General features: G+C 49.7%; 1 protein-coding gene across 6 annotated transcripts in view; it reads right to left on the bottom strand.

Annotated features, from left to right (window-relative positions):
• Positions 1 to 6,507: 6,507 nt before the first annotated feature.
• The window catches only part of LOC147098788 (ubinuclein-2-like), a 106,305-nt gene continuing 85,758 nt past the window's right edge, over positions 6,508 to 27,054 (bottom strand). For 4 of the 6 annotated variants that reach the window (XM_085969474.1, XM_085969472.1, XM_085969470.1 and 1 more), the window contains 5 exons: positions 24,572 to 26,140; positions 14,278 to 14,539; positions 12,815 to 12,895; positions 12,105 to 12,191; positions 6,508 to 7,004 (listed from right to left, as the gene is read on the bottom strand). In XM_085969474.1, coding sequence (XP_085825600.1) covers positions 6,952 to 7,004; positions 12,105 to 12,191; positions 12,815 to 12,895; positions 14,278 to 14,539; positions 24,572 to 26,140 — 2,052 coding nt within the window. In that variant the 3' untranslated portion in view covers positions 6,508 to 6,951. The remainder of the gene's footprint in view (positions 7,005 to 12,104; positions 12,192 to 12,814; positions 12,896 to 14,277; positions 14,540 to 24,571; positions 26,141 to 27,054) is intronic. The other 2 variants (XM_085969471.1, XM_085969473.1) reach the window with 2 other exon arrangements.

The raw sequence follows: 27,054 nt of genomic DNA on the forward strand, positions 1-27,054 counted from the left end.
TTATTTTTTAAAAAGGCATTTAATATCAAAAAGAAATGTCCTCTAACTCGCTGTCATCTCAATTTTGCACTCCTGTCCAAACGGATGAGATTTTGCCCCAATGTGTAGATTTGTTGGTTACCTGTTTCGGTAGATAAGAAAAACCACAGTGACACTGTTGCCCATCCAGGGTCCAAACGCCTGAGGTCCTGACTCCAATTTATTTAGAGGATAATAGGTGGATTAAGGCAGCCCAATAGATCCCTACTATTAAGCACTAGAATGAATTTGTCAAACACATGATAAAATGAATTAGTAGTTTTCATAACGTCAGGAGTCTCCCAGAGGACCAAACACTCCCCCATCCATTTTACTGGGACACAAACCTGTTACAAATGATCATAGAATCTAGCACAGATGATCATTCGGCCCGTCGTGCCTGTGCTGGCTCTTTGAAAGAGCTCTCCAATTAGTCCCACTCCCCTGCCCTTTCTCCATAGCCCTGCAAATGTTTTCTTTTCAAGCATTTATCCAATTCCCTTTCGAAAGGAGTTACTGAATCTGCTTCCACCACCTGAAGGTGTGTTCCCGATCACAACATTTCTCCTCCTCTCCCCTCTGGCTCTTGCCAATTACCTTAAATCTTCTGTCCTCTGGTTACTGACCCTCCTGCCAGTGGAAGCCATTTCATGATTTTCAAAACGTGATTTTGTGATTTAAATTACAGAAGAGAAGGCTCATGGGTTAACAGTGTTTAACAAGCTGAAGTTATAGTTATGCAAGTCCTGAGATTTAATCCTTAACAATTCTCCAAAGCGCTCTAATAAGTTATTCTACATTTTAAAACACACAGGGCCGTATGGCACTGCCTCCACCAGGGGAGGGGCAGAGAGGGTGGAGGGGAGGGGAAAGAGAGGGTGGAGGGGAGGGGGCAGAGAGGGTGGTGTGGAGGGGAGGGGGGCAGAGAGGTGGTGGGTAGGGGGGCAGAGAGGGGGAGGGGAGAAGGGGCAGAGGGGGTGGTGGGGAGGGGAAGGGGCAGAGAGGATGGAGGGGAGGGGAAGGGGCAGAGAGGATGGAGGGGAGGGGAAGGGGCAGAGAGGATGGAGGGGAGGGGGCAGAGAGAGGGTAGAGGGGAAGGGGCAGAGGATGGAGGGGAGGAGGCAGGTAGGGGGCAGAGAGAGGAGAGGGTGGAGGGGAGGGAAGCAGAGAGGGTGGAGGGGAGGGAAGCAGAGAGGGTGAGAGGGGAGGGGGAAGCAGAGAGGGTGGAGGGGAGGGAAGCAGAGAGGGTGAGAGGGGAGGGGGCAGAGAGAGGGTGGAAGGGAGGGGGCAGAGAAGGGGAGGGGAGAAGGGGCAGAGAGGGTGGAGGGGAGGGGAGAAGGGGCAGAAAGGATGGAGGGGGACAGAGAGGGTGGAGGGGAGCTGGGCAGAGAGGGAGGGGGCAGAGAGGGTGGAGGGGAGGGGGACAGAGTGGGTCGAGGGGAGGGGGCAGAGAGGGTGGAGGGGAGGGGGGCAGAGAGCATTAACTGCTAGAACAAGGGGTTAAAATGCCGCACTGACCATTACTGTGAAGTTGCACTTTAAACAAATCAAAACGAGTGAAATGGCCCCAAGGTTAAATATTTAGCACTGGAACAGGGCAGGGATTGAGCAGATTAATTGTTTGGATCTCACAAAGCTTCAGTTGGGGAGTGGGGCGGTCTCCAGTGATGTTAATTCCCTCACGACCGAATCAGCAGTGAAGGTGCTGCTCCCTCAGCTCCGGGAGACAGGGGGAAGCACCGCCGCTTTCTGCAGCCACCCAGGCGCCGTGGACCCAAGTACCGCGGTCGCTCGGGCTCGCTGCAATAATGCTGAATGAGCGAAGGTTTGTGCAGGTAAAGAACGGCAGAAAACAAAAACAAGATCCCAATGCAGCTAAAGCCCAAATCATCTCAGCGACCAAGTTAGAGTCGGAGGCTCGCAATCCAGCAACAAATTCCCTCTGGATTCTCATCCCGTCTCTCAATCCTAACTGTGAGCACACGACACTCAAAACTGGGCTGACTACCCAATCCTGCGAGGAATACTTTCTCAACTTCCTACGTACCGAGATCAAAATTTCAAAGTTACACAGGGACCTGTCCCGCTTCTGATATTAAACCCCCGGGGACTCCGGAGGCAGATTATACCAGTGTTGTGTTGCTCCAGGGAGCGAGGGAGGATACTCGGGCAGAGATTTGCTATAAAGTAGGTCTGTGTTATCACGGGTTGTTGAGAAGTGTAACGGCGGGTGTGTGAGATTGGCACACTTGGAAAGCACTCAGCTGTCACAATTGCTCTAGAGAGGGTGCAGAGGAGATTGACGAGGATGTTGCCACGACTGGAGAATTTTAGCTGTGAGGAAAGATTGGATAGGCTGGGGTTATTTTCTTTAGAACAGAGGAGGCTGAGGGGGGGACGTAATTGAGGTGTATAAAATTATGAGGGGCCTAGATAGAGTGGATAGGAAGCACCTATTTCCCTTAGCAGAGGACAATAACCAGGGGACACAGATTTAAAGTAATTGGTAGAAGGATTAGAGGGGGGTTGAGGAGAGCTTTTTCACCCAGAGGGTGGTGGGGGTCTGGAACTCACTGCCTGAAAGGGTGGTAGAGGCAGAAACCCTCATCACATTTAAAAAGTACTTGGATATGCCCTTGAAGTGCCGTAACCTACAAGGCTGTGGACCAAGAGCTGGAAAGTGGGATTAGGCTCTTTTTCATCCGGCACAGACATGATGGGCTGAATGGCCTCCTTCTGTGCCGTAAATTTGTGTAGATTCTGCCCTTGATCCGTGCTGTACGAGACTCAGCGAGGTACTGACAGGCAGGACCTGCATTAGGAGCATTCCGCTCCTTAATGCGTCCTCGGCCTCCGAATGGCAACAGCGGATAACAACACCGCCCTAATCTTTTGTAAGGGGAGGGGGAATGGGGGAGGAGGCTGAAAAGGATGGGGAACAATCCAGACACCTCCCCCCCCCTCCCAAATAATGAATGACTGAAACATTGACTCCCAGTGAGTCCTGGGTGGTTGCTGTATATATGAGCAAGGAATAGCCATCACTAGGCTGAATCTCAGTGGGTGCACCGTGAACCAGCAGGGATCCGGCCCACTGACTCCGCCAGCAGTGAATGGACTTCCTCCTCCCTCCCTGGGGCAGAGAGAGACAGCAACACCCAGCCCGAGTTAGAGTCAGCAGGATCTGAGCAACCTTCATCGCGCTCTCCGAATTATTTTTCTCCATCATTTGATAATCTCAAGGCTCTCGATAACTTGGATATTAATCACTGAGTAAGGAAGGAGCTGGAGGTGTGAGGGTCCCGTTCTCCACAGAGCCATGCACCAGCCTGAGGGTAAGGTGGCCCCCACCCCCCCCGGGCGGGGGTGAGGGACTGAGGACAGATACAAGAGTCTAATGGGAGTCAAGGGATTCCAGAGCTTCTTAAAGCCACCGTGTATCACTCAGGGAGACAGCTGGGGCAGTCTCAACACTCGAGTGTGGCTGTGCTCAAAGTGATGTGGACTCACTGCTGTTTAGGTGAAGGAGGACCTGGTTTCACTCATACACACACACACACACACAGAGCCCAGGCCAAGCGGGTCCAGGGACTGGCAGGAATGGAATCATTCACCACCCAGAGCAGCCCCCCCGAGTGGGAGGAAGGAGCCGGACATCAGACTGAAATGAACAGAATTGGCTCACCGCAAGAACCATAAGGTGGAGAGTTAGCGGGTCTTGGGTTGTCCAAACCGGGGGGGGGTGGGGGGGAAGGGGGCGGTTTAATCGGCCTGGGTTCCCGCGATCCAGGGGTCCCTGCTGGAAGTGCCGATGTGTGGATGGTGGCTGAAAGTAGGGCAATGCCGAGCCTCCTCTCATCCCAGTCAGCGAACTGGGGCTCAGGCTGCAGGAGGCACTGGGGCGGGGAGCTTACCCTAAAAAAAACACCAACCATCACCTTTAATATGTCAATAAACATTTTAAAATACAAAGGAGTTTTAAATGTTTTAATATGGAAAAAGTTGCTGCCTGTGAGAAACGACCAGCCACGGTCATATTCCAACAGGACATGTACAGGGCTCGGGTGTGGGCTGTTCATGGACAGACCCCGCCCCACACACTGAGGGATGGGGGGGATCTGGTTTCACTCCATCAAAAGTGACTGAAGTTGCCAGGCCGGAGGTTCTCGGTCACTCCTCGAGCTCCAGTGCTCCAACCCAGGGGAGATCCCACAGCCCACCCGCCGGCTGCTCCAACCCAGGGGAGATCCCACAGCCCACCCGCCGGCTGCTCCAAACCCAGGGGAGATCCCACAGCCCACCCGCTGGCTGCTCCAACCCAGGGGAGATCCCACAGCCCACCCGCTGGCTGCTCCAACCCAGGGGAGATCCCACAGCCCACCCGCTGGCTGCTCCGCGATCAGCAAATCTGGACAAACAAATGTTGATATTTCAAAAATTGGCTGCTTTAGAAAACGAACCCCACCCCCTATAATGAAAAACAAGTTGCAAGTTAAATTTATGTTTTTAATATTTATATGTTTGAAAAAGTTCTCTGCTTCTCCTTGGCAGACGCTCACTCTAATGTTGGGAGGGGGTTCTGGGATGGGTCCCACAGATCCGGGCTGCTATCTAGTGCCTTCAGCGGGGGAGGGGGCCTTGATGCGCGAGCATCCACTGAGAATGCTGGCAGGCTATTCTATCTGGTGGGGCATGGTGCTCAAGCACTGCCTGGTCGTCAGTGCACTGTGGCTGCTGTCTCTCGCTCCCTCCCGCCCCAGACCGAGGGCCGCTGTTAACTTCTAGCACTGAAATGTTCAAAAGCGCTAAAACCACCCGAGCCACACCGGGCAGCTGGGTTTTCTTTCTCACTGTGTGCAAGGCGGAGATCAGACCCTCTGCTCCCTACGGTCACTCCACCATGTAAACCGTGTGCACAAGTGCAGCTAATGTCTCAGATGGTGAAGGGCCAATGTAACACCAGGTGGGCGAGGGGAAATGTCTCAACACTCTCTGCTTTCTTGCCTGAAGGGTGGAAGAGGGGCATGGTCTGGTTTGAAGAGCCCCAGCTCCTTCAGCCGGACAAGGATAAAGGACACCTCCCTGTTCCCCACAATAAATGAGTGGACTGTGAATGCGCTAAATCCCACCAATGTGTAACGTGGTGGGGGTGGGGGGGGCAGGAGCCTTCCAGACCCCTCCTTCACCGCCTCTCTTGAAGGTGCCAACACTCACAGGGGACAACATTCCAGGTGGCAGCCGGCCTCTGGTACGTCACCCAAGTAGGGGGGAGCTCGCAATCTATTCAACCCAAGAGGGCATCATAGTCCAGTCTTCTTCGCCCTTTGTGTACACGCGCCCTCCAGCCGAGGTCAAGAGCAGGAACCCAAGCTCATTCTCCCCCCCCCTCCCCTTCTTGCGTAGGGCGCAGAGTTGAACAGCAGCGTTCCGAGCACTGCCCCAGGTGAGGTCAGCTGGCTAGGCACAGAGACCGGAACCGAACCAGCTTGGTTCAGACTCAAAAGCTGGGACAGTCTCTTAACCAATTAGGCCAACTTGGAACAAGGCCCGAGCGCGAACTCCAACTTTAGACAAGGGCACGGGATGTTCAAAGCTGGCAGGAGCATTGTTTAATGCTTCACCTCTTCTAAAGGTGGGAGTCTGTTAATCACCACACTGTACAATCTCAGCAAATCCCATGACTCCAAGAAATGCAGCAGTTTGTCTGCAGGTTAATAAAAGGCCCTCATCAGATTACAACAGGAAACCCAAACATCGCAAGTGTATATCGCAGTATGAAATACGAACTGCCCGACATCCCTTCCATCCCCAAAGCCCGGCCAGCCAGCAGCTAAACACAGTCTGCGTGGCACACACTACCAAAGAACAGGCGAGGCTTCGCACTTTGAAAGAAAGGATTGAATGACATTAAAAGTTGATTCTGGGCTGCCAACGTTCCTCTCAAATGGTTTGTACAGTTCTGGGGACGAGCAAATTCCCCACGCCCCCCCGCCGTCAATCAATAATCTTTCTGATCCACAGAATTGCCAATTATTGAGTCCTGTGTTAGGAGCCTCTCCAGCCAAGTGTTGACCGGCCCAAGGATGGGTTTGAATATCATGACCATGCCGACCAATTTACTGCCCTCTTAGCAACTCAAATGTTGCCCGCTAGGTTAAGGCACCCCCCACCCCCCTCCCCCAACACTCAAAAACATCTCCCCCACCCCCCCCACTTCATTCCAATGTCTCACTACCTTCTGTACATAAGGCCCACTGGGTATTGGATAAGTAGAACATTTAAAAACAGTCACTTGTCCTGAACTCCTGACTAAACCTTCAGCCTTGGGCCCCACTCTCCCCCAGGCTCCAACATCACTCCCACTGGACCCCTCCCTCCCCCGGGGCCCCCTCCCTCCCCCGGGCCACACTCCCGCCAGCCCCCTCCCCCGGGCCCACACTCCCGCCAGCCCCCTCCCCCGGGCCACACTCCCACCAGCCCCCTGGGCCACACTCCCGCCCTCACCCCTCTCCACCCCGGCCCACACTCCCGCCGGCTCCCATGGCTGCTCTACGCACTCTTGTGAAAAAATGCTGTGCTTGTTGAATGACCCCTTGCTCTGGAATCCTATTTAACCAATTAATTTAATCTTTCAATCCATTGAACTGCTCCTCAGGTGTGGCTGAAGTCCTCCTGGTTAGCGGATGAGCTAACGGACAGATGGACCCGTCAGACTCCAGCTCAATTAGGTCCCACTTGTAAATCAACTCAGTAAATATGTTCCCTTTCCCGCAGTGCTCTGGGTCAGAAGTGTTCTAAACGTAACAAAGGGAAAAGGCCCCTCAGTCATGTACCCAGCAAGAGACCTCCTAATTGGTGGAGGCAATGGGGAAACTTCAATCCAACATGTTCCGTCCGATGCTGTCCCTTGTGTCCCTGTGGTGGGTTCAGAGGTCACTGTGATTTCCGCTGGACCTTCGAAGAGTCTCCCTGGCTTTGGTTGCCATCTGGGGAGGAGGAGAAAGTGGGAATATTAACAATGGACAGAGAGTTCAATATTTTCTTTCACGGTAAGGACAGAATCATACAGCACAGAAGGAGGCCAATCGTGCTTCAGCCAGCTTCTGAAAGCGCTCTCCAATTAGTCCCACTCCCCTGCTCTTTCCCCAAAGCCCTTCTATTTTTTCCTTATAAGAATTAGGAGCAGGAGTAGGCCGTACGGCCCCTCGAGCCTGCTCCGCCATTCAATAAGATCATGGCCGATCTTCTACCTCAACTCCACTTTCCCGCCCGATCCCCATATCCCTTGATTCCCCTAGAGTCTAAAAAATCTATCGATCTCTGTCTTGAATATACTCAAAGACTCAGCATCCACAGCCCTCTGGGGCAGAGAATTCCAAAGATTCACAACCCTCTGAGTGAAGAAATTTCTCATCTCAGTCCTAAATGGCCGACCCCTTATCTTGAGACTACGACCCCTAGTTCTGGACTCTCCAGCCAGGGGAAACAGAGTCTCAGCGTCTACCCTGTCAAGCCCACTAAGAATTTTATAAGTTTCAATGAGATCCCCTCTCATTCTTCTAAACTCCAGACAATATAGACTCATCCTACTCAATCTCTCCTCAGAGGACAGCCCTCTCATCCCAAGAATCAGTCTCGTGAATCTTCGTTGTGCCCCCTTCTAAGGCAAGTATATCCTTCCTTAGGTAAGGAGACCAAAACTGTACACAGTACTCCAGGTGTGGTCTCACCAAAGCCCTATATAATTGCAGCAAGACTTCGTTACTCTTATACTCTAACCCCCTTGCAATAAAGGCTAACATAATATTTGCTTTCCTAATTGCTTGCTGTACCTGCATGCTAACTTTTAAATGTTTATCCAATTCCATTTTGAAAGTTACTATTGAATCTGCTTCCACCGCCCTTTCAGGCAGCGCGTTCCAGATCACAACTCGCTGAGCAAAAAAATTCTCAGCTCCCCCCTGGCTTTTTTTTGCCAATTACCTTAACTCTGTGTCCTCTGGTTACGGACCCCTCTGCCACGGGAAACAATTTCTCCCTCTCTATATCAAAACTCACTCAGAATTTTGAACATCTCTATTAAATCACCCTTTAACCTTCTCTGCTCTAAGGAGAACAATCCCAGCTTCTCTCGTCTCTCCATATAACTGAAGTCCCTCATCCCTGGTACCATCCTGGTAAATCTCCTCTGCACCCTCTCCAAGACACTGACATCCTTTCTAAAGTGTGGTGCCCAGAATTGGCCACAATACTCCAGCTGAGGCCTAACCAGTGATTTATAAAGGTTTAGCATACCTTCCTTGATTTTGTAGTCTATACCTCTATTTATAAAGCCATGGTCCCCATATGGTTTTTACCGGTTTTTCAACTTATCCTGCCACCTTCAAAGATCTGAGTCTGTGAACCCCCCGGTCTCTCTGTTCTTGCACCCGCTTTAAAATGGTACCATTTAGTTTATACTACCTTGCCTCATTGTAGCCCATTTAGGTACAGCTTGCTTAACACCAACCAAATTGACAGAATGTATAATGATAAAGGTAAAGTAGTAAAAGGGGTAAAAGCAGGAATAAATTGTCAGAAAACATATTTGAAAGTTCTTTATCTGAATGCACGCAGCATTTGTAACAAAATTGACGAGTTGACGGTACAAATAACTACACATGGGTATGATCTGGTGGCCATTACGAAAACATGGCTGCAAGATAATCATGACTGGGAACTAAACATACAAGGGTATTTGACAATTAGGAAGGACAGACAGGAAGGAAAGGGAGGTGGGGTTGCTATGTTAATCAAGGATGGAATCACTGCAATAGTCAGAAATGATATTGGGTCAAAGGATCAGGATAGTGAAATAGTTTGGGTGGAGATAAGGAATAAGAAGGGGAAAAAGTCACTAGTGGGCGTAGTCTATAAGCCTCCTGACAGTTGCAACTCTGTTGGTCGGAGTATAAATCAGGAAATAGTTGGGGCTTGTAATAAGGGAACAGCTATAATCATGGGGGATTTTAACTTTCATATTGACTGGACTAATCAAATTGAGCATGGCAGCCTTGAAGAAGAGTTCATAGAGTGTATTAGGGATGGGTTCCTTGAGCAGTATGTAACTGAACCAACCAGGGGGCAGGCAATCTTAGATCTGGTCCTGTGTAATGAAACAGGATTAATACAAAATGTCCTAGTAAAGGATCCCCTTGGAATGAGTGACCATAATATGGTTGAATTCCAAATTCAGTTTGAGGGTGAGAGAGTTGGATCTCAAACCAGCATACTGAGCTTAAATAAAGGAGACCATGAAGGTATGAGAGTAGAATTGACTAAAGTGGACTGGGAAAACAGATTAAAGTGTAAGATGGTACAAGAGCAGTGGTCTACATTCAAGGAGATATTTCACATCTTTCAAGATAAATATATTCCACTGAGAAAAAAGGGGAGTAAAAGAAAAGACAGCCATCCGTGGCTTAGTAAAGTAATAAAGGATAGTATCCGACTGAAAACAAGGGCATATAAAGTAGCCAAATCTAGTGGGAGGATAGAAGATTGGGAAACATTTAAAAGCCAGCAAACAATAACTAAAAGATTAATTAAGAAAGGGAAGATAGATTATGAAAGTAAACTAGCAAAAAATATAAAAACAGATAGCAAGAGTTTCTACAGCTATATAAAAAGAAAAAGGGTGGCTAAAGTGAACGTTGGTCCCTTAGAGGATGGGACCGGGAAACTAGTGGTGGGGAACATGGAGATGGCAAAGACGCTGAACAAATATTTTGTATCAGTCTTTACAGTAGAGGACACTAAAAATATCCCAACACTGGACAAACAGGGGGCAATGGGGGGGGGAGGAGCTAAAGACGATTAAAATCACTAAGGAGATGGTACTCAGTAAAATAATGGGACTTAAGGCGGATAAATCCCCCGGACCTGATGGCCTACATCCTAGGGTCTTGAGAGAAGTGGCGGTAGGGATTGTGGATGCATTGGTGATTATTTTCCAGAACGCCCTGGACTCAGGAAAGGTCCCGGCAGATTGGAAAACTGCTAATGTAACACCCTTATTTAAGAAGGGAAGTAGACAAAAAGCTGGAAACTATAGACCAGTTAGCCTAACATCTGTGGTTGGCAAAATGTTGGAGTCCATTATTAAGGAAACAGTAACAGAGCATTTGGATAAACATAATTTAATAGGACAGAGTCAGCATGGTTCTATGAAGGGGAAGTCATGTTTGACAAATTTGCTCGAATTCTTTGAGGATGTAACATACAGGGTGGATAAAGGGGAACCAGTGGATGTAGCGTATTTGGACTTCCAAAAGGCATTTGACAAGGTTCCACACAAAAGATTACTGATCAAGATAAGAAATCACGGGATTGGGGGTAATATACTGGCATGGGTGGAAGATTGGCTATCTAACAGAAAACAAAGAGTTGGGATAAATGGTTCGTTCGCGGGCTGGCAATCAGTAACTAGTGGTGTTCCGCAGGGGTCAGTGCTGGGACCCCAACTCTTTACAATCTATATTAACGATTTGGAGGAAGGGACCGAGTGCAACATATCCAAGTTTGCCGACGATACAAAGATGGGAGGGAAAGCAATGAGTGAGGAGGACATAAAAAACCTGCAAAAGGACATAGACAGGCTAAGTGAGTGGGCAGAGATTTGGCAGATGCAATATAATGTTGGAAAGTGTGAGGTTATGCACTTTGGCAGAAAAAATCAAAGAGCAAGTTATTGTCTAAATGGAGAGAAACTGCAAAGTGCTACAGTACAAAGGGATCTGGGGGTCCTGGTGCATGAAACACAAAAAGTTAGTATGCAGGTGCAGCAGGTGATCAGGAAGGCCAATGGAATCTTGGCTTTTATTGCAAGGGGGATGGAGTATAAAAACAGGGAAGCCTTGCTGCAGTTATACAGGGTATTGGTGAGGCCACTCCTGGAATACTGCGTGCAGTTTTGGTTTCCATATTTAAGAAAAGATATACTTGCTCTCGAGGCGGTTCAGAGAAGGTTCACTCGGTTGATTCCGGAGATGAGGGGGTTGACGTATGAGGAAAGGTTGAGTAGGTTGGGACTCTACTCATTGGAGTTCAGAAGAATGAGAGGCGATCTTATCGAAACATATAAGATTGTGAGGGGGCTTGATCGGGTGGATGCGGTGAGGATGTTTCCACTGATGGGTGAGACTAGAACTAGGGGGCATAATCTTAGAATAAGGGGCTGCCCTTTCAAAACTGAGATGAGGAGAAACTTCTTCACTCAGAGGGTAGTAAATCTATGGAATTTGCTACCCCAGAGAGCTGTGGAAGCTGCAACATTAAATACATTTTAAATGGAGATAGACAGTTTCCTAGCAGATAAGGGAATTAGGGGTTATGGGGAGAGGGCAGGGAAGTGGACGTGAGTCTAGATACGGATCAGCCATGATCCTATTGAATGGCGGAGCAGGCCCGAGGGGCCGCAAGGCCTACTCCTGCTTCTTATGTTCTTATGTAAACACCAGCTAAATGACTGATAACGCACTGGACTTGTGCAGCACCAAAGGAGGCCATGGCAGGGTATGGTAGTGTAGTGGTTATGGTGCTGGATTAGCGAGCCAGGGGTGCCTAGTTCAAATCCCACCACGGCAAGTCGTGAGACTGACTGCAATAACTCTGGTAATTTGTGATGAGCGGCCACGGTATTGTAAAAGCCCAACTAATTTACTAAAGTCCCTCCAGTCCCACACTACTTGGTTGACGTTCTACTGGCCTCTGAAGTGGCCCAACAAACCACCCAGTTCAGTGCTACTAGGGAGGGGCAGTAAATATGGCCTTGCCAGCGACGCCCCTATCCCGAGAACATCTACAAGAAACTCTCTTAACCGGCACCTCAATAACCGGAAATCTCTGTTAACCGGCAAAATTCAGGAGTAGGTTCAGGTAAGTTTTACTTCATATTAGTGGCAGTTCCTGGATCTGTGGCTGTGTAACTGGGGTTCGTGCACTTGTTGCTAAGCAACAGGGACGCTTGGTCTGTGGCCGGAGTTCCTGCACATGTTGCTAAGCAACAGGGAAGCCTGGATTTGTTGCTGTGTACGGAGCTCTCGTACCTTTTAAACTATACCTCTCTGTAATCCGGACTTTTTCATAAACCGGCACCACGCCAGTCCCGTTGGTGCCGGATAATAAAGAGTTTCCTGTATAAAGATAAAAGTTTTCAAGCTCGCATTATTGCACGGATGCAGGGATTCGCACGGTCATCAGACTGCTGGTAGCAGGCTATTTCTGTTGCCGAGCACTGATGTCTGTCCGACACCATCCTTTGGAAGTTGGGTGGAGGTCCTCGGACTGCGTCAATACTTGTATAAGGGGTTCCCAGAGACCTGCGCAGGGGGGTCCCCAGACACACTGTGGTACAGCATTTCCCAGAGTGGTCTTTGAGCAAGACATCAATTCGAATTGCAGCCCTTGGCACAACGACTGAGAGGAACAGTGCCCAACGTTCCAGCTGTCTGCCGGGCCCGGTCTCAATGTTAAATTTCGCGCAAAATTGTGAATGAGCCGCTCACTCAAAAAAAAAAAAATGAGGGGGAGCATTGATGGTGCCTCACTGGGGAGAAACATCGACTCAGATCACGGTGAGCCAAGCTTCAAGTCATCATTCTCCACCACCCAACTAGCTGATCGACAGGAATCACTCTGGGCATTGACCCATTGCCTGTTAGTTCGGCAGCAGACACTCTGCCATTGGTGCTACTGGCCTCTCTCAATAAAACACTCCAAATCACGGTGCGTGGCGTCTGTACGAGCAGAACGGTACCTGTGTAGGCCTGTTGTAAGTGGGCTGGCACACTCGATCGGGAAAGCTGTGTAGAACCAGACTGCAAACCTTTCAAAATACCTGTCAGTAAAGAGGGAGAAAATTGAGGGGGGTGAGTGAGCAGCCTGTCCGGCTCTGGAAGAGAGCCAAGCTTCCATATCCTGATAGCACAGGTCCACAGGGAGTGGTAAACCTTTCGAATCATAGAATCTTACAGTACAAAGGAGGCCATTCAATCCATCGTGCCCGTGCCAGCTCTTTGAAAGAGCTCTCCAATCAGTCCCACTCCCCTGCTCTTTCCCCCAGAGCCCTGCAAATTTTTCCATTCCAAGTATTTATCCAATCCCCCTTTGAAAGTTACTATTGAATCTGCTTCCACCGCCCTTTCAGGTAAAGGATTCCGAATCATGACAACTCCCCTCTGGTTCTTTTGCCAATTGCCTTTAATCTGTGTCCTCTGGTTACCGACCCTCCTGCCACTGGAAACAGTCCCTCCTTGTTTACTCGATCAAAACCGCTCATAATTTTGAACACCTCTATCAAATCTCCCCTTATCTTCTCTACTCTAAGGAGAACAACCCCAGCTTCTCTAGTCTCACCACTTAATGAAGTCTCTCATCATTGGTATCATTCTAGTAAATCTCCTCTGCACCCTCTCTGAGGCCTTGTCATCCTTCCTAAAGTGTGGTGCCCAGAATTGGTCAACAGTACTCCAGCTAAAGCTTAATCAGAGATTTATAAAGGTTTAGCATAACTTTTTTGACCCAGCGACGATGAAGGAAGGGAGATATATGTCCAACTTGGGATGGTGCGAGACTTGGAGGGGAACTTGGGAGGCGGTGGTGTTCCCATGCACCTCGTCCTTCCAGGTGGTAGAGGTCGTGGGTTTGGGAGATCAAATTTTACTGTAGAAACCCATTGTTGCCTGGGCCCTCAGCTCTGGAATTCCCTGCCCAAACCTCGCCACCTCTCTTTCCTCCTTTAAGACGCTCCTTAAAACCTAACTCTTTGACCAAGCTTTTGATCATCTGCCCTAACTTCTCCTTAGGTGGCTCGGTGTCAATATTTCTTTGTCTTACAATACTCCTGTGAAGCGCCTTGGGACGTTTTACTACGTTAAAGGCGCTATATAAATACAAGTTGTTGCTGTTGACGGCGAGCCAATGTGGTGTGCAAAAGTTCAAGTCAACCGCTGATCCTGTCGCCTAGCAAACGTTCTTTTAAAACCCACTTTTAATGCATTTCTTCCTCTCTTCAAATCGCTCCGTCTCCGAGTCGCGCACTATTGCCAGCTTCGAGATTGGGCAGGCGACTTATAACCGGGCAGGAGAACCTCGCCACCTTTGTGGGAATGCCTGACCTCAGTGCCTCGCTGGCGAGGTTGGCTTACTGATGTGCCCCTGTGCCCGGCTCCCCACACGCGCCCCCCACCCCCTTCCCCGAACTACCCCGGGGGGACTTACTCTGCGTTAAGTTGTGCTGGAACGTGACTGAGGTAGATCCAATAGGCGCGGTGGTGGAGACAGCAGAGTCCGACGCAAAGCTGAGCAGGTTGAGTGGGAGCTGGAAGGGCAGGGAGACGGGAACCAGACCGCCCAACATGCCGAACGCTGCCGCCGCTGAGTTCAGGGACGCCGATGTGGCATTCAGATTCGTTACATTCAGGGGCGAGGCCATTAGGGTCAGAGGTGACGTGTTTGCCAATAAGGTCGATCCAGCGGTCGCCTGGAAAGGAAAGAGAAAAGAAATAAGTCCAGAACGAGGACCGCACGAGGCACGAAATGCAACGGAAAGATGTGGAGAGAAAAAATTACGTCGTCAAAATTGTTTTCTAAAACAACTTGTATTTATATAGCGCCTTTAATGTAGTAAAATGTCCCAAAGCGCTTTGCAGGAGTGTTATAAAACAAAATTTGACACCGAGCCACATAAGGAGAAGTTAGGGCAGATGATCAAAAGCTTGGTCAAAGAGGTAGGTTTTCAGGAGCATCTTAAAAGAGGAAAGAGAGGCGGAGAGATTGAGAGTTCCAGGGCTCAGGGCCTTGGCAGCTGAAGGCACGGCCACCAACGGTGGAATGATTAAAATCAGGGATGCTTAAGAGGTCAGAATTAGAGGAGCGCAGAGATCTCAGAGGGTTGTAGGGCCGGAGGAGATGACAGAGATAGGGAGGGGCGAGGCCATGGAGGGATTTGAGAACAAGGATGAGAATTTTAAAATTGAGGTGTTGCTTAACCGGGAGCCAATGTAGGTCAGCGTGATGGGTGAACGGAACTTGGTGCAAGTTAGGATACAGACAGCCCAGTTTTGGATGACCTTTAAACATTTAAAAAGTGAAAGTCATTTTTCTATTAAAGGGAGACACTCCCCCCTCCTCAATGCAATTTCTCACTCTGGTGCCGAGTGAGTCAGTGGACCACCTGTTACCAGGAGAGGCACGATAATTGTCCAGTGTCCAGTCCAGCTCCTGGACCCCCCTCCCACCCTGCCCGACTCTTCCCACAGTGGCACGGTTAAAAGACTTGCATTTATACAGCGCCTTTCACAACCTCAGGATGTCCCAAAGTGCTTCACAGGCAATGAAATACTTTTTTTTTAAAAGCGTAGCCACTGTTGTAATGTAGGAAACGCGACAGCCAGTATCTGCACAGCAAACTCCCACAAACATAAATAAGATAATGACTAGATAATCTGTTTTAATGATGTTGGTTGAGAGATAAATATTGGCCAGGGCACTGGGGAGAACTCCCCTGCTCTTCTAAGGTCTTAAGTCTAAACAAAGCAAACTACGTAGATATAAGGAGCGAGTTGGCTAAGGTAGATTGGGAAACTACATTAAAAGGTATGACGGTAGACAAGTGGTCCAACCGTGGCTTACAAGAGAAGTTAAAGGTAGTATTAGATCAAAGGAAGGGGCTTATAATGTTGCCAAAAAAAATAGTAAGCCCGAGGATTGGGAGGATTTTTGAATTCAGCAAAGGAGGACCAAGAAATTGATCAGGAAAGAGAAAAAAAGAGAGTAAATTAGCAAGAGACATAAAAACAGATTGTAAACGTTTCTATAGGTATGTAAATAGGAAGAGATTAATGAAAGTAAACGTGGGCCCATTAGAGGCGGAGACAGGAGAAATTATAATGGGCAATAAGGAAATAGCAGAGACATGAAACAAATACTTTATGTCTTCACGGTAGAAGTAGCAAAAAACATTCCGGAAATAGTGGGGAACAAAGGGTCTAGAGAGAAGGAGGAACTTAAAGAAATCAGAATAAGTAAAGACATAGTACTGGAGAAATTAATGGGACCATGTGGCAACAAATCCCCTGGACCTGACTACCTGCATCCTAGGATTTTAAAAGAGGTAGCTGCAGAGATAGTGGATGCACTGGGATTAATCTTCCAGAATTCCCTAGATTCCAGAACATAAGAAATAGGAGCAGGAGTAGACCATTTGGCCCCTCGAGCCTGCTCCGCCATTCGATAAGATCATGGCTGATCTGATCTTGGTCTCAACTCCACTTCCCTGCCCGCTCCCCATAACCCTTGACTCCCTTATCGTTCAAAAATCTGTCTATCTCCACCTTAAATATATTCAGTGACCCAGCCTCCACAGCTCTCTGGGGTAGAGAATTCCAAAGATTCATAACACTCAGAAGAAATTCCTCTTCATCTCCGTTTTAAATGGGCGACCCTTTATTCTGAAACTATGCCCCCGAGTTCTAGATTCCCCCACGAGGGGAAACATCCTCCCTGCTTCTACCCCATCAAGCCTCCTCAGAATCTTATACATTTCAATACGATCACCTCTCATTCTTCTAAACTCCAATGAGTATAGGCCCAACCTTTCTTCATAAGACAACCCCTTCATCTCAGGAATTAACCTGGTGAACCTTCTCTGAACTGCCTCCAATGCAAGTATATCCCTCCTTAAATAAGGAGACCAAAACTGTACGCAGTACTCCAGGTGTGGTCTCACCAACGCCCTGTACAGTTGTAGTAAGACTTCCCTACCTTTATACTCCATTCCCTTGCAATAAAGGCCAACATTCCATTTACCTCCCTAATTACTTGCTGTATCTGCATGCCAACAGTCCCCAAGGATTGGAAGGTAGCAAACATAACCCCGCTATTTAAGAAAGGAGGAAGAGAAAAAAAACGGGGACTATAGGCCAGTTAGCCTGACATTAGTAGGCAAAATGCTAGAGTCTATTATTAGGGACGTGGTAACAGGGCACTTAGAAAATCGTAATATTAGGCAGTCAACATAGTTTTATGAAAGGGAAATTGTGTTTGACAAATCTGTTACAGCTTTTTGAAGATGTAACTAGTAGGATGTATAAGGGGGAACCAGTGGATGTAGTGTATTTGGATTTTCAAAAAGCATTCGATAAGGTGCCACACAAGAGGTTATTACACAAAATTAGGAATCATGGGATTGGGGGTAATATATTAGCATGAATTGAGGATTGGTTAATGGACAGAAAACAGAGAGTAGGAATAAACAGGACTTTTTCAGGCTGGCAGGCTATAACTAGCGGGGCACCGCAAGGATCAGTGCTTGGGCCTCAGCTATTTACAATCTATATTAATGACTTAGATGAAGGGACTGAGTGCAACAAATCCAGGTTGCTGATGATACAAAGTTAGGTGGGAAAGTAAGCTGTGAGGAGGATGCAAAGAGGCTGCAGAGAAATATAAACAAGTTGACTGAGTGGGCAAGAACATGGCAAATGGAATACAACGTGGAGAAGTGTGAAGTTATCCACTTTGGGAGGACAAACAAAAAGGCAGAATATTTTTTGAATGGAGAGAGACTGGGAAATGTTTGCATTCAGAGGGACCTGGGTGTCCTTGTACATGAATCATAAAAAGTTAACATGCAGGTACAGCAAGCAATTAGGAAAGCAAATGGTATGTTAGCTTTTGTTACAAAGAGATTAGAGTATAAAAGTAAAAAGTCTTATTACAATTATACAGGGCATTGGTGAGGCCACACCTGGAGTACTGTGTACAGTTCTGGTCTCCTTACCTAAGGAAAGATATACTTGCCATAGAGGGAAGTGCAACAAAGGTTCACTAGACTGGTTCCTGGGATAAGGGGATTGCCCTATGAGGAGAGATTGAGTCTATATTCCCTAGAGTTTAGAAGAATGAGGTGTGATCTTATTGAAACATATAATATTCTTTAGGGGTTTGACAGGGTTAATGCTGAGAAAATGTTTCCCCTGGCTGGGGAATCTAGAACACGGGGTCACAGTTTCAGAATAAGGGGTTGGTCATTCAGGACTGAGATGATAAATTTCTTCACTCAGAAGGTTGTGAATCTTTGGAATTCCCCAGAGGGGTGTGGAGACTCGCAATCCAGCAACAAATTCCCACTGGATTCTCATCCCGGCAATAGATTGGGTAAAGGGGAAGTGCAACGAGACCTGGGTGTCCTTGTGTACCAGTCGCTGAAGGTAAGCATGCAGGTGCAGCAGGCAGTTAAGAAGGCAAATGGTATGTTGGCCTTCGTAGCAAGAGGATTCGAGTACAGGAGCAAGGATGTCTTGCTGAAGTTGTACAGGGCCTTGGTGAGACCACACCTTGAGTATTGTGTGCAGTTTTGGTCGCCTTATCTGAGGAAGGATGTTCTTGCCATGGAGGGAGTGCAGCGAAGATTCACCAGACTGATACTTGGGATGGCAGGAATGATGTATGAAGAGAGATTGGGTCGATTGGGCTTGTATTCGCTAGAGTTTAGAAGAATGAGAGGGGATCTCACTGAAACTTATAACATTCTAACAGGACTAGACAGACTAGATGCAGGATGTTCCCGATGGTGGGGGAGTCCAGAACCAGGGGTCACAGACTAAGGATATTTAGGACTGTGATGAGGAGGAATTTCTTCACCCAGAGTGGTGAACCTGTGGAATTCTCTACCACAGAAGGCGTTGAGGCCAATTTATTAAATATATTCAAGGAGTTAGGTATATTTCTTAAGGCTAAAGGGATTAAGGGATATGGGGAGAAAGCAGGGACCGGGTACTGAATTTGGATGATCAGCCATGATCTCCTTGAATGGCGGAGCAGGCTCGAGGGGCCGAATGGCCGACTCCTGCTCCTATCTTCTATGTCTCTCAATCCTAACTGTGAGCACAGGGCACTCAAAACTGGGCCGACTACCCAATCCTGCAAGGAATACTCTCTCAACTTCTTACGTACCGAGATCTAACATTTCTAAGTTGCACAGGGACCTGTTCCGTTTCTGATACTACACCCCTGGGGACTCTCTTGTACTGGTGTGATTTTGAGGCAGATTATACCACAGCGTTGTGTTGCTCCATAGTGCTTGGAGCGCTGCTGTTCAACTCTGCGCCCTATGCAAGAGGGGGGGTGGGGGGGAGAGAATGAGCTTGGGTTCCTGCTCTTCACCTCGGCTGGAGGGCGCGTGTACACTAAGGGTGAAGAAGACTGGACTATGATGCCCTCTTGGGTTGAATAGATTGCGAGCACTCCCCTACTTGGATGACGTACCAGAGGCTGGCTGCCACCTGGAATGTTGTCCTCTATGAGTGTTGGCACCTTCAAGAGAGGAGCTGTAGCAGTGAAGGAGGGGTCTGGAAGGCTCCTGCCCCCCACCACGTTACACATTGGTGGGATTTAGCGCATTCACAGTCCACTCATTTATTGTGGGGAACAGGGAGGTGTCCTTTATCCTTGTCTGGCTGAAGGAGCTGGGGCTCTTCAAACCAGACCATGCGCCTCTTCCACCCTTCAGGCAAGAAACCAGAGTGTTGAGACATTTCCCCTCGCCCGCCTGGTATTACATTGGCCCTCCACCATCTGAGACATTAGCTGCACTTGTGCACACGGTTTACATGGTGGAGTGACCGTAGGGAGCAGAGGGTCCGATCTCCGCCTTGCACACAGTGAGAAAGAAAACCCAGCTGCCCGGTGTGGCTCGGGTGGTTTTAGCGCTTATCTTTTGAACTTTTGGATATTTCAGTGCTAGAAGTTAACAGCGGCCCTCGGTCTGGGGCGGGAGGGAGCGAGAGACAGCAGCCACAGTGCACTGACGACCAGGCAGTGCTTGAGCACCATGCCCCACCAGATAGAATAGCCTGCCAGCATTCTCAGTGGATGCTCGTGCATCAAGGCCCCCTCCCCCGCTGAAGGCACTAGATAGCAGCCCGGATCTGTGGGACCCATCCCAGAACCCCCTCCCAACATTAGAGTGAGCGTCTGCCAAGGAGAAGCAGAGAACTTTTTCAAACATATAAATATTAAAAACATGAATTTAACTTGCAACTTGTTTTTCTTTATGGGGTGGGGTTAGTTTTCTAAAGCAGCCAATTTTTGAAATATCAACATTTGTTTGTCCAGATTTGCTGATCGCGGAGCAGCCGGCGGGTGGGCTGTGGGATCTCCCCTGGGTTGGAGCAGCCAGCGGGTGGGCTGTGGGATCTCCCCTGGGTTGGAGCAGCCAGCGGGTGGGCTGTGGGATCTCCCCTGGGTTGGAGCAGCCAGCGGGTGGGCTGTGGGATCTCCCCTGGGTTGGAGCAGCCGGTGGGTGGGCTGTGGGATCTCCCCTGGGTTGGAGCAGCCGGCGGGTGGGCTGTGGGATCTCCCCTGGGTTGGAGCAGCCGGCGGGTGGGCTGTGGGATCTCCCCTGGGTTGGAGCGCTGGAGCTCGGGGAGTGACCGAGAACCTCCGGCCCGGCAACTTCAGTCACTTTTGATGGAGTGAAACCAGATTCCCCCCCCCATCCCTCAGTGTGTGGGGCGGGGTCTGTCCATGGACAGCCCACACCTGAGCCCTGTACATGTCCTGTTGGAATATGACCGTGGCTGGTCGTTTCTCACAGGCAGCAACTTTTTCCATATTAAAACATTTAAAACTCCTTTGTATTTTAAATCGTTTATTGACATATTAAAGGTGATGGTTGGGTGTTTTTTTTTAGGGTAAGCTCCCCGCCCCAGTGCCTCCTGCAGCCTGACCCCCAGTTCACTGACTGGGATGAGAGAGGAGGCTCAGCATTGCCCTACTTTCAGCCACCATCCACACATCGGCACTTCCAGTAGGGACCCCTGGATCGCGGGAACCCAGGCCGATTAAACCGCCCTACCCCCCCCCCCCCCCCCCCGGGTTTGGACAACCCAAGACCCGCTAACTCTCCACCTTATGGTTCTTGCGGTGAGCCAATTCTGTTCATTTCAGTCTGATGTCCGGCTCTTTCCTCCCACTCGCGGGGGGGCTGCTCCGGGTGGTGAATTATTCCATTCCCGCCGGTCTCCGGACCCGCCTGTACTGGGCTCTGTGTATAGGTGTGTGAAACCAGGTCCTCCTTCACCTAAACAGCAGTGATTCCACATCACTTCGAGCACAGCCACACTCGAGTGTTGAGACTACCCCAGCTGTCTCCCTGAGTGATGCACGGTGGCTTTAAGAAGCTCTGGAATCCCTTGACTCCCATCAGACTCTTGTATCTGTCCTCAGTCCCTCACCCCCGCCCGGGGGGGGGGGGGGGTTGTGGGGGCCACCTTACCCTCAGGCTGGTGCATGGCTCTGTGGAGAACGGGACCCTCACACCTCCAGCTCCTTCTTTACTCAGTGATTAATATCCAAGTTATCGAGAGCCTTGAGATTATCAAATGATGGAGAAAAATAATTCGGAGAGCGCGATGTAGGTTGCTCAGATCCTGCTGACTCTAACTCGGGCTGGGTGTTGCTGTCTCTCTCTGCCCCAGGGAGGGAGGAGGAAGTCCATTCACTGCTGGCGGAGTCAGTGGGCCGGATCCCTGCTAGTTCACGGTGCACCCACCGTGAGATTCAGCCCAGTGATGGCTATACCTTGCTCATATATACAGCAACCACCCAGGACTCAACTGGGAGTCAATGTTTCAGTCATTCATTATTTTTGGGGGGGGGGGGGGGGGGAAGGGAGGGAGGTGTCTGGATTGTTCCCCATCCTTTTCAGCCTCCCCCATTCCCCCTCCCCACACAAAAGATTAGGGCGGTGTTGTTATCCGCTGTTGCCATTCGGAGGCCGAGGACACACTAGGGTGCGAAACGCCCCTCTGGTGCTCCTAATGCAGGTCCTGCCTGTCAGTACATCGCCGGATCATGGGCAGAATCTAGACTCACAAAATTACAGCATAGAAGGAGGCCATTCAGCCCATTGGTCCGTAGCCCTGTAGGTTACAGCGCTTCAGGTGCGTACCCAAGTGCTGTTTAAATGTGCTGAGGGTCTCTGCCTCTACCACCCTTTCAGGCAGTGAGTTCCAGACCCCCACCACCCTCTGGGTGAACGGAGTTCTCCTCAACTCCCCTCTAATCCTTCTACCAATTACTTTAAATCTATGCCCCCTGGTTATTGCCCTCTCTGCCAAGGGAAATAGGTCCTTCCTATCCACTCTTCCTAGGCCCCTCACAATTTTATACACCTCAATTAAATCTCCCCTCAGGCTCCTCTGTTACAAAGAAAATAACCCCAGCCTTATCCCATCTTTGCTTATTGCTAAAATTCTCCAGTCCTGGCAACATCCTCGTCAATCTCCTCTGTACCCTCTCTAGTGCAATTGTGACAGCTGAGTGCTTTCCAAGTGTGCAAATCTCACACACCCACCATTACACTTCTCAGCAGCCCCAGTGATAACACAGACCTACTTTATAGCAAATCTCTACCCCAACAACCACCTTCCTTTGTGCTAGGTATGACTCCAGCCAGTGGAGGCTTTTCCCCTGATTCCCATTGACTTCAGTTTTACTAGGGCTTCTTGATGCCACACTTGGTCAAATGCTGCCTTGATGTCAAGGGCAGTCACTCTCACCTCACCTCTGGAATTCAGCTCCTTTGTCCATGTTTGGACCAAGGCTGCAATGAGGTCTGGAGCCGCGTGGCCCTGGCGGAACCCAAACTGAGTAACGGTGAGCAGGTTATTGGTGAGTAAGTGCCGCTTGATAGCACTGTCGACGACATCTTCCATCACTTTGCTGATTATTGAGAGTAGACTGATGGGGCGGTAATTAGCCGGATTGGACTTGACCTGCTTTTTGTGGACAGGACATACCTGGGCAGTTTTCCACATTGTCGGGTAGATGCCAGTGTTGTAGCTGTACTGGAACAGCTTGGCTAGAGGTGCGGCTAGTTCTGGAGCACAAGTCTTCAGCACGATAGCTGGGATGTTGTCGGGGCCCATAGCCTTTGCTGTATCCAGTGCGTCCAGCTGTTTTTTGATATCACGTGGAGTGAATCGAATTGGCTGAAGACTGGCTTCTGTGATGGTGGGGACCTCAGGAGGAGGCCGATATGGATCATACGCTCGGCACTTCTGGCTGAAGATGGTTGCTTCAGCCTTGTCAATTGCACTCGTGTGCTGGGCTCCGCCATCATTGAAGATGGGGATATTCATGGAGCCTCTTCTTCCCGTTAGTTGTTTAATTGTCCACCACCATCCATAACTGGATTTGGCAGGACTGCAGAGCTTTGATCTGAACTGTTGATTGTGGGAGCACTTGGCTCTATTTATAGCATGCTGGATAGCTGTTTTTCAGCCAGCACAGACAGAGGGCCAAATGGCCTCATTCTGTGCCGTAAATTTCTATGATTCTACATAGCACCTGGTGTATTAAGTAAATGTACCGGCATCAACTAGTGATAGAGGTGACAGCTTCCGATGCATTAAAAATAAACTTTACCACCACCTAAGAAAATTCCACTTGGTGAGGAGGAATTCAGCAATCACTAAACGCTGGAATATATTATGCAACACCTCTTGTACAGTGCTTCTATGTCAAGCTCTCTTCATTGTTCTGTGGACCAATACTCAATGTGGTGCAGCACCAAGGCTCACAAAGCAGGAGAGTTCCCAGGTCCCTGTCAGGCGGGCGGGCGGGGGGAGAAACGGGACTCAGCTGAGCAGCCCAAACCTCAGGACACCGCTCTAGAGAAAAAAAAGGGTTTAAAAATAACAACCGGCCAGGGTTCCTGCCGCTGATCACTATGCACGGGCTCCTGTTGGAAATCTGGTGTGCATGCCATAGGTGAGGACGTGAAACGTTTGACTGTGGTGCCCATTAGGGTCTAATAGCCCGCACACACCGTTAGGCTCATTCATGAAGAGTATTGGAGGCTCCCCGGCTACATCTCACTGCATCAAAATAATCGGCGTTTGGGGGCGGAGCTAAAGTCAAAGGATTGAGAGAGGGGCTTCTCGTCCAGATTTGGCCCCCCAGAGGCAACATTTTAGGTGAGGGATCGGGGGGGCAAAGTGCAAGGTAGCATATCGAAGGTCTCTGTGAAAAGCTCCACTCCTCTTGTGGTGTCCCCCTTTCCAAAGCCAATGAAACTTTCCTGAGGTGTAGTGCCCAAAATTGAACGGAACACACGAGGATCGGAACAGGAGTAGGCCATGCAGCCCCTCGAGAGCACTGCAGATGGGGGGTGACCAAGGCTCTGCACAGGTAAAGCACCACTTTTGTAATCCAGCCCGCTCAAGATAACCTGCTATCTTGGCCAGAAGTCCGCTGAGGCCCTAAGCTCTGGAATTCCCTCCCTAAATCTCTCTACCTATCTCTCCTCCTTTAAGACGCTCCTTAAAACCTATCTAACTGACCAAGCTTTTGGTCACCTGTCCTAATATCTTGTTATGTGGCTCGGTGTCAAATGTTGTCAGAAGCTCCCATGGAACGTTTTACTGCGTTAAATGCGCTGTATAAATACAAATTGTTGTTGTAAAGGACAGGAATGTAGGGAACAGTAATTTCAGGAAGTGGTTACCTGGATACCAGCCGATGATCCTGAGGCAGAGGAGGTCCTGTGTAGGGAGGGCAGCATTTTTATCGCAACCTGAGCACCACTTCCTGCTCCCCCACTCACATTAGTCCTACTGACAGTTCCGCTTGGGCTGCTCCTGTTGGCAGCCGGATTGCTTGGAGCCCCAGTACGGCTAACGGAGATGCTGGGGCTCATGGTATTGCGGTTGGTGATGCCGATGCCCACCGCCCCGCTCCTACCGACAGTTCCAGCGCTCCTGGTGGGCGCCCCGCTTGCACTCGAGCCGCCGCGGCTGACGGCTCCGGCCACGATGCTTCTGCCGAGAGTCCCGGCACCCGGCGGGCCGGCCAGTTTCTGAGGCACTGAGGTTTTTTTTACAGGGGCCGCCAACTGCTGCTGAGTGGTGGCCGAGCCGGAAGGCGACTGTCTGTTGCCGGACGGGCTGCCTGAGAGTTTGCTGCTGCCTTGCCTGCTGGCAGGACCCCCGGTCAGGTTACTAGGCGCCACCGACACATTCTGGCTCACGGGGGCCGCTGGTTTGAGCGGGCCAGCCATGGAGAAGGGTGGTTTAAAGCCTTGGGCAGAGGTGTTCGAGGGCACTGCGGCTTTGGGCATGTAACCGCTAGAGGTAGACGGGCTGACACTGGTCCGAGACACCAGAACGTGGGGAACGTGGGCGCTGCTGGTGGCCGAGGGGGAAAACGACGTCTGATAGGAAGCCGGCTTCTCAGACAACTGCGGCAAATGACCCGAGAGCAGGTGCTGTGGACAGACGTTCAACTTTACTACCGGGTTTGGGTGTGTTTTGCTGACGGTGACTTGGGGTGGAGACACGAGGCTGTTGTGGTGCGTGCTGGACTGGGATTGCTGTTTGGCGGGCTGGGCCTGCAACTGGCTCATCCTCTGTAATCCGGGCTGGTGCTGCTTGGCCATGCAAGCCACCGACGGGCCTTTGGGCGTTTGTGGTGAAGGTGCGGTGTAGCCGGCAATCAAGCTGGTCATTCCCGGTCGAGTCCCTTCCTGGGATTTCTTTGTGCCCGAACTGTGGCCAAATAATTGACTGAATGTCAAAGGGACAGGAGAAAGTGTGGCTACTTTTGGTGATGGCGTGGCTACTTTCGGCGACGGCATGACTACTTTCGGCGATGGCGTGACTACTTTCGGCGACGGCGTGGCCACTTTGGAAGATGGTGTGGCCACTTTCGGAGATGGCATGACTACTTTCGGGGAAAAGGCGGATGCTTTTGGAGAAAGTGTCAGAGGCGTGACCTTGGCTACGACCCTCTTATCTTCATTCACTGCAGGCTGAGGTCGAGGTGCGGGCGGGGCAGAGTTATTTATAACCCTGGCGATCTTGGCTGTGTTGTTGAAGACAGACAATGCTTCCGACACCGATTCGAGGGAAGGGGGCTTAAGGGACAGATCCTCATCCAGGGAGTCGTCCAGGTAAATGGTCTCCCGGTTTGGGGTACAACTGGAGCTCGAGATACTGATAGGTGTGACGTTGCTCATCGGCAGCACCTTCTGGCCTGCTGGAGTGGACAGTTTCTGCTCCCTCTTGGGGCTTGAATCCTATTTAAAGGAAAAATGAAAAACTTGTTAAGGGTCAGCAATTGGAACAGCTGTCAGATCACCTCACCGCCACACAAATCACATCGTCACCCTCCTACACAAGAGATTAAACCCCCCCATACAAAGAATTAACTGTACGATAACATTTGTGCCCGTACGGATTTGAGTCTCTGTCTGGTCCAGCCACGACCAGATTGCAGAACCAGAGGGGATAAAAAGCCAAGACAGTTATCAGTCTGGGGAAAGGCAATACAACCCCTAGAAGACAGGGGCTCTTTTCGCTGGAAAAGAGAAGGCTGAGGGGGTGACCCGACAGAGGTCTTTATGATTATGAAAGGGTTTGATAGGGTAGGCATAGAGAAGATGTTTCCACTTGTGGGTGAGACTAGCACTAATATAAGATAGTCACTAATAAATCCAATAGGGAATTCTGCATAAACTTCTTTACTAAGGGAGTGGTTAGAACGTGGAACTCACTATAAGGAGTGGTTGAGGTGAGTAACATAGGTGCTTTTAAGGGGAAGCTAGATTAAACACATGAAGGAGAAAGGAATAGAGGGATATGCTGATAGGGTGAGATTAGGTCGGGTGGGAGGAGGCTCGTGTGGAGCATAAACACTGGCACGGACCAGTGGGGCCGAATGGCCTGTTTCTGTGCTCTAAATTCTGTGTAGCACTTTGTTAGACTGGAACAGTGGTTGGGGGGGGGGGGGTGGAGAGAGGAGAGGAGGGGGAGGAAGGAGAAGAGATGCAATTGTCTGATTAGGACCTTGGAGCGTGACCACAGTAAACACCAGTGTGAGCAGCTACACAATTCGTATCATTTTGCTTCCTTTGTTTTCTGTAAACCCTCGGACTGACAACAGATCCAGGGAATTCCTCTCTCCCTGGACCAACTATTGTCTGTTTCCAGT

The sequence above is a fragment of the Somniosus microcephalus genome, chromosome 28, assembly GCF_052327205.1.
Source record: "Somniosus microcephalus isolate GS21.2 chromosome 28, FLI_Smic_1.0, whole genome shotgun sequence".
NCBI classification, from domain to species: domain Eukaryota; kingdom Metazoa; phylum Chordata; class Chondrichthyes; order Squaliformes; family Somniosidae; genus Somniosus; species Somniosus microcephalus.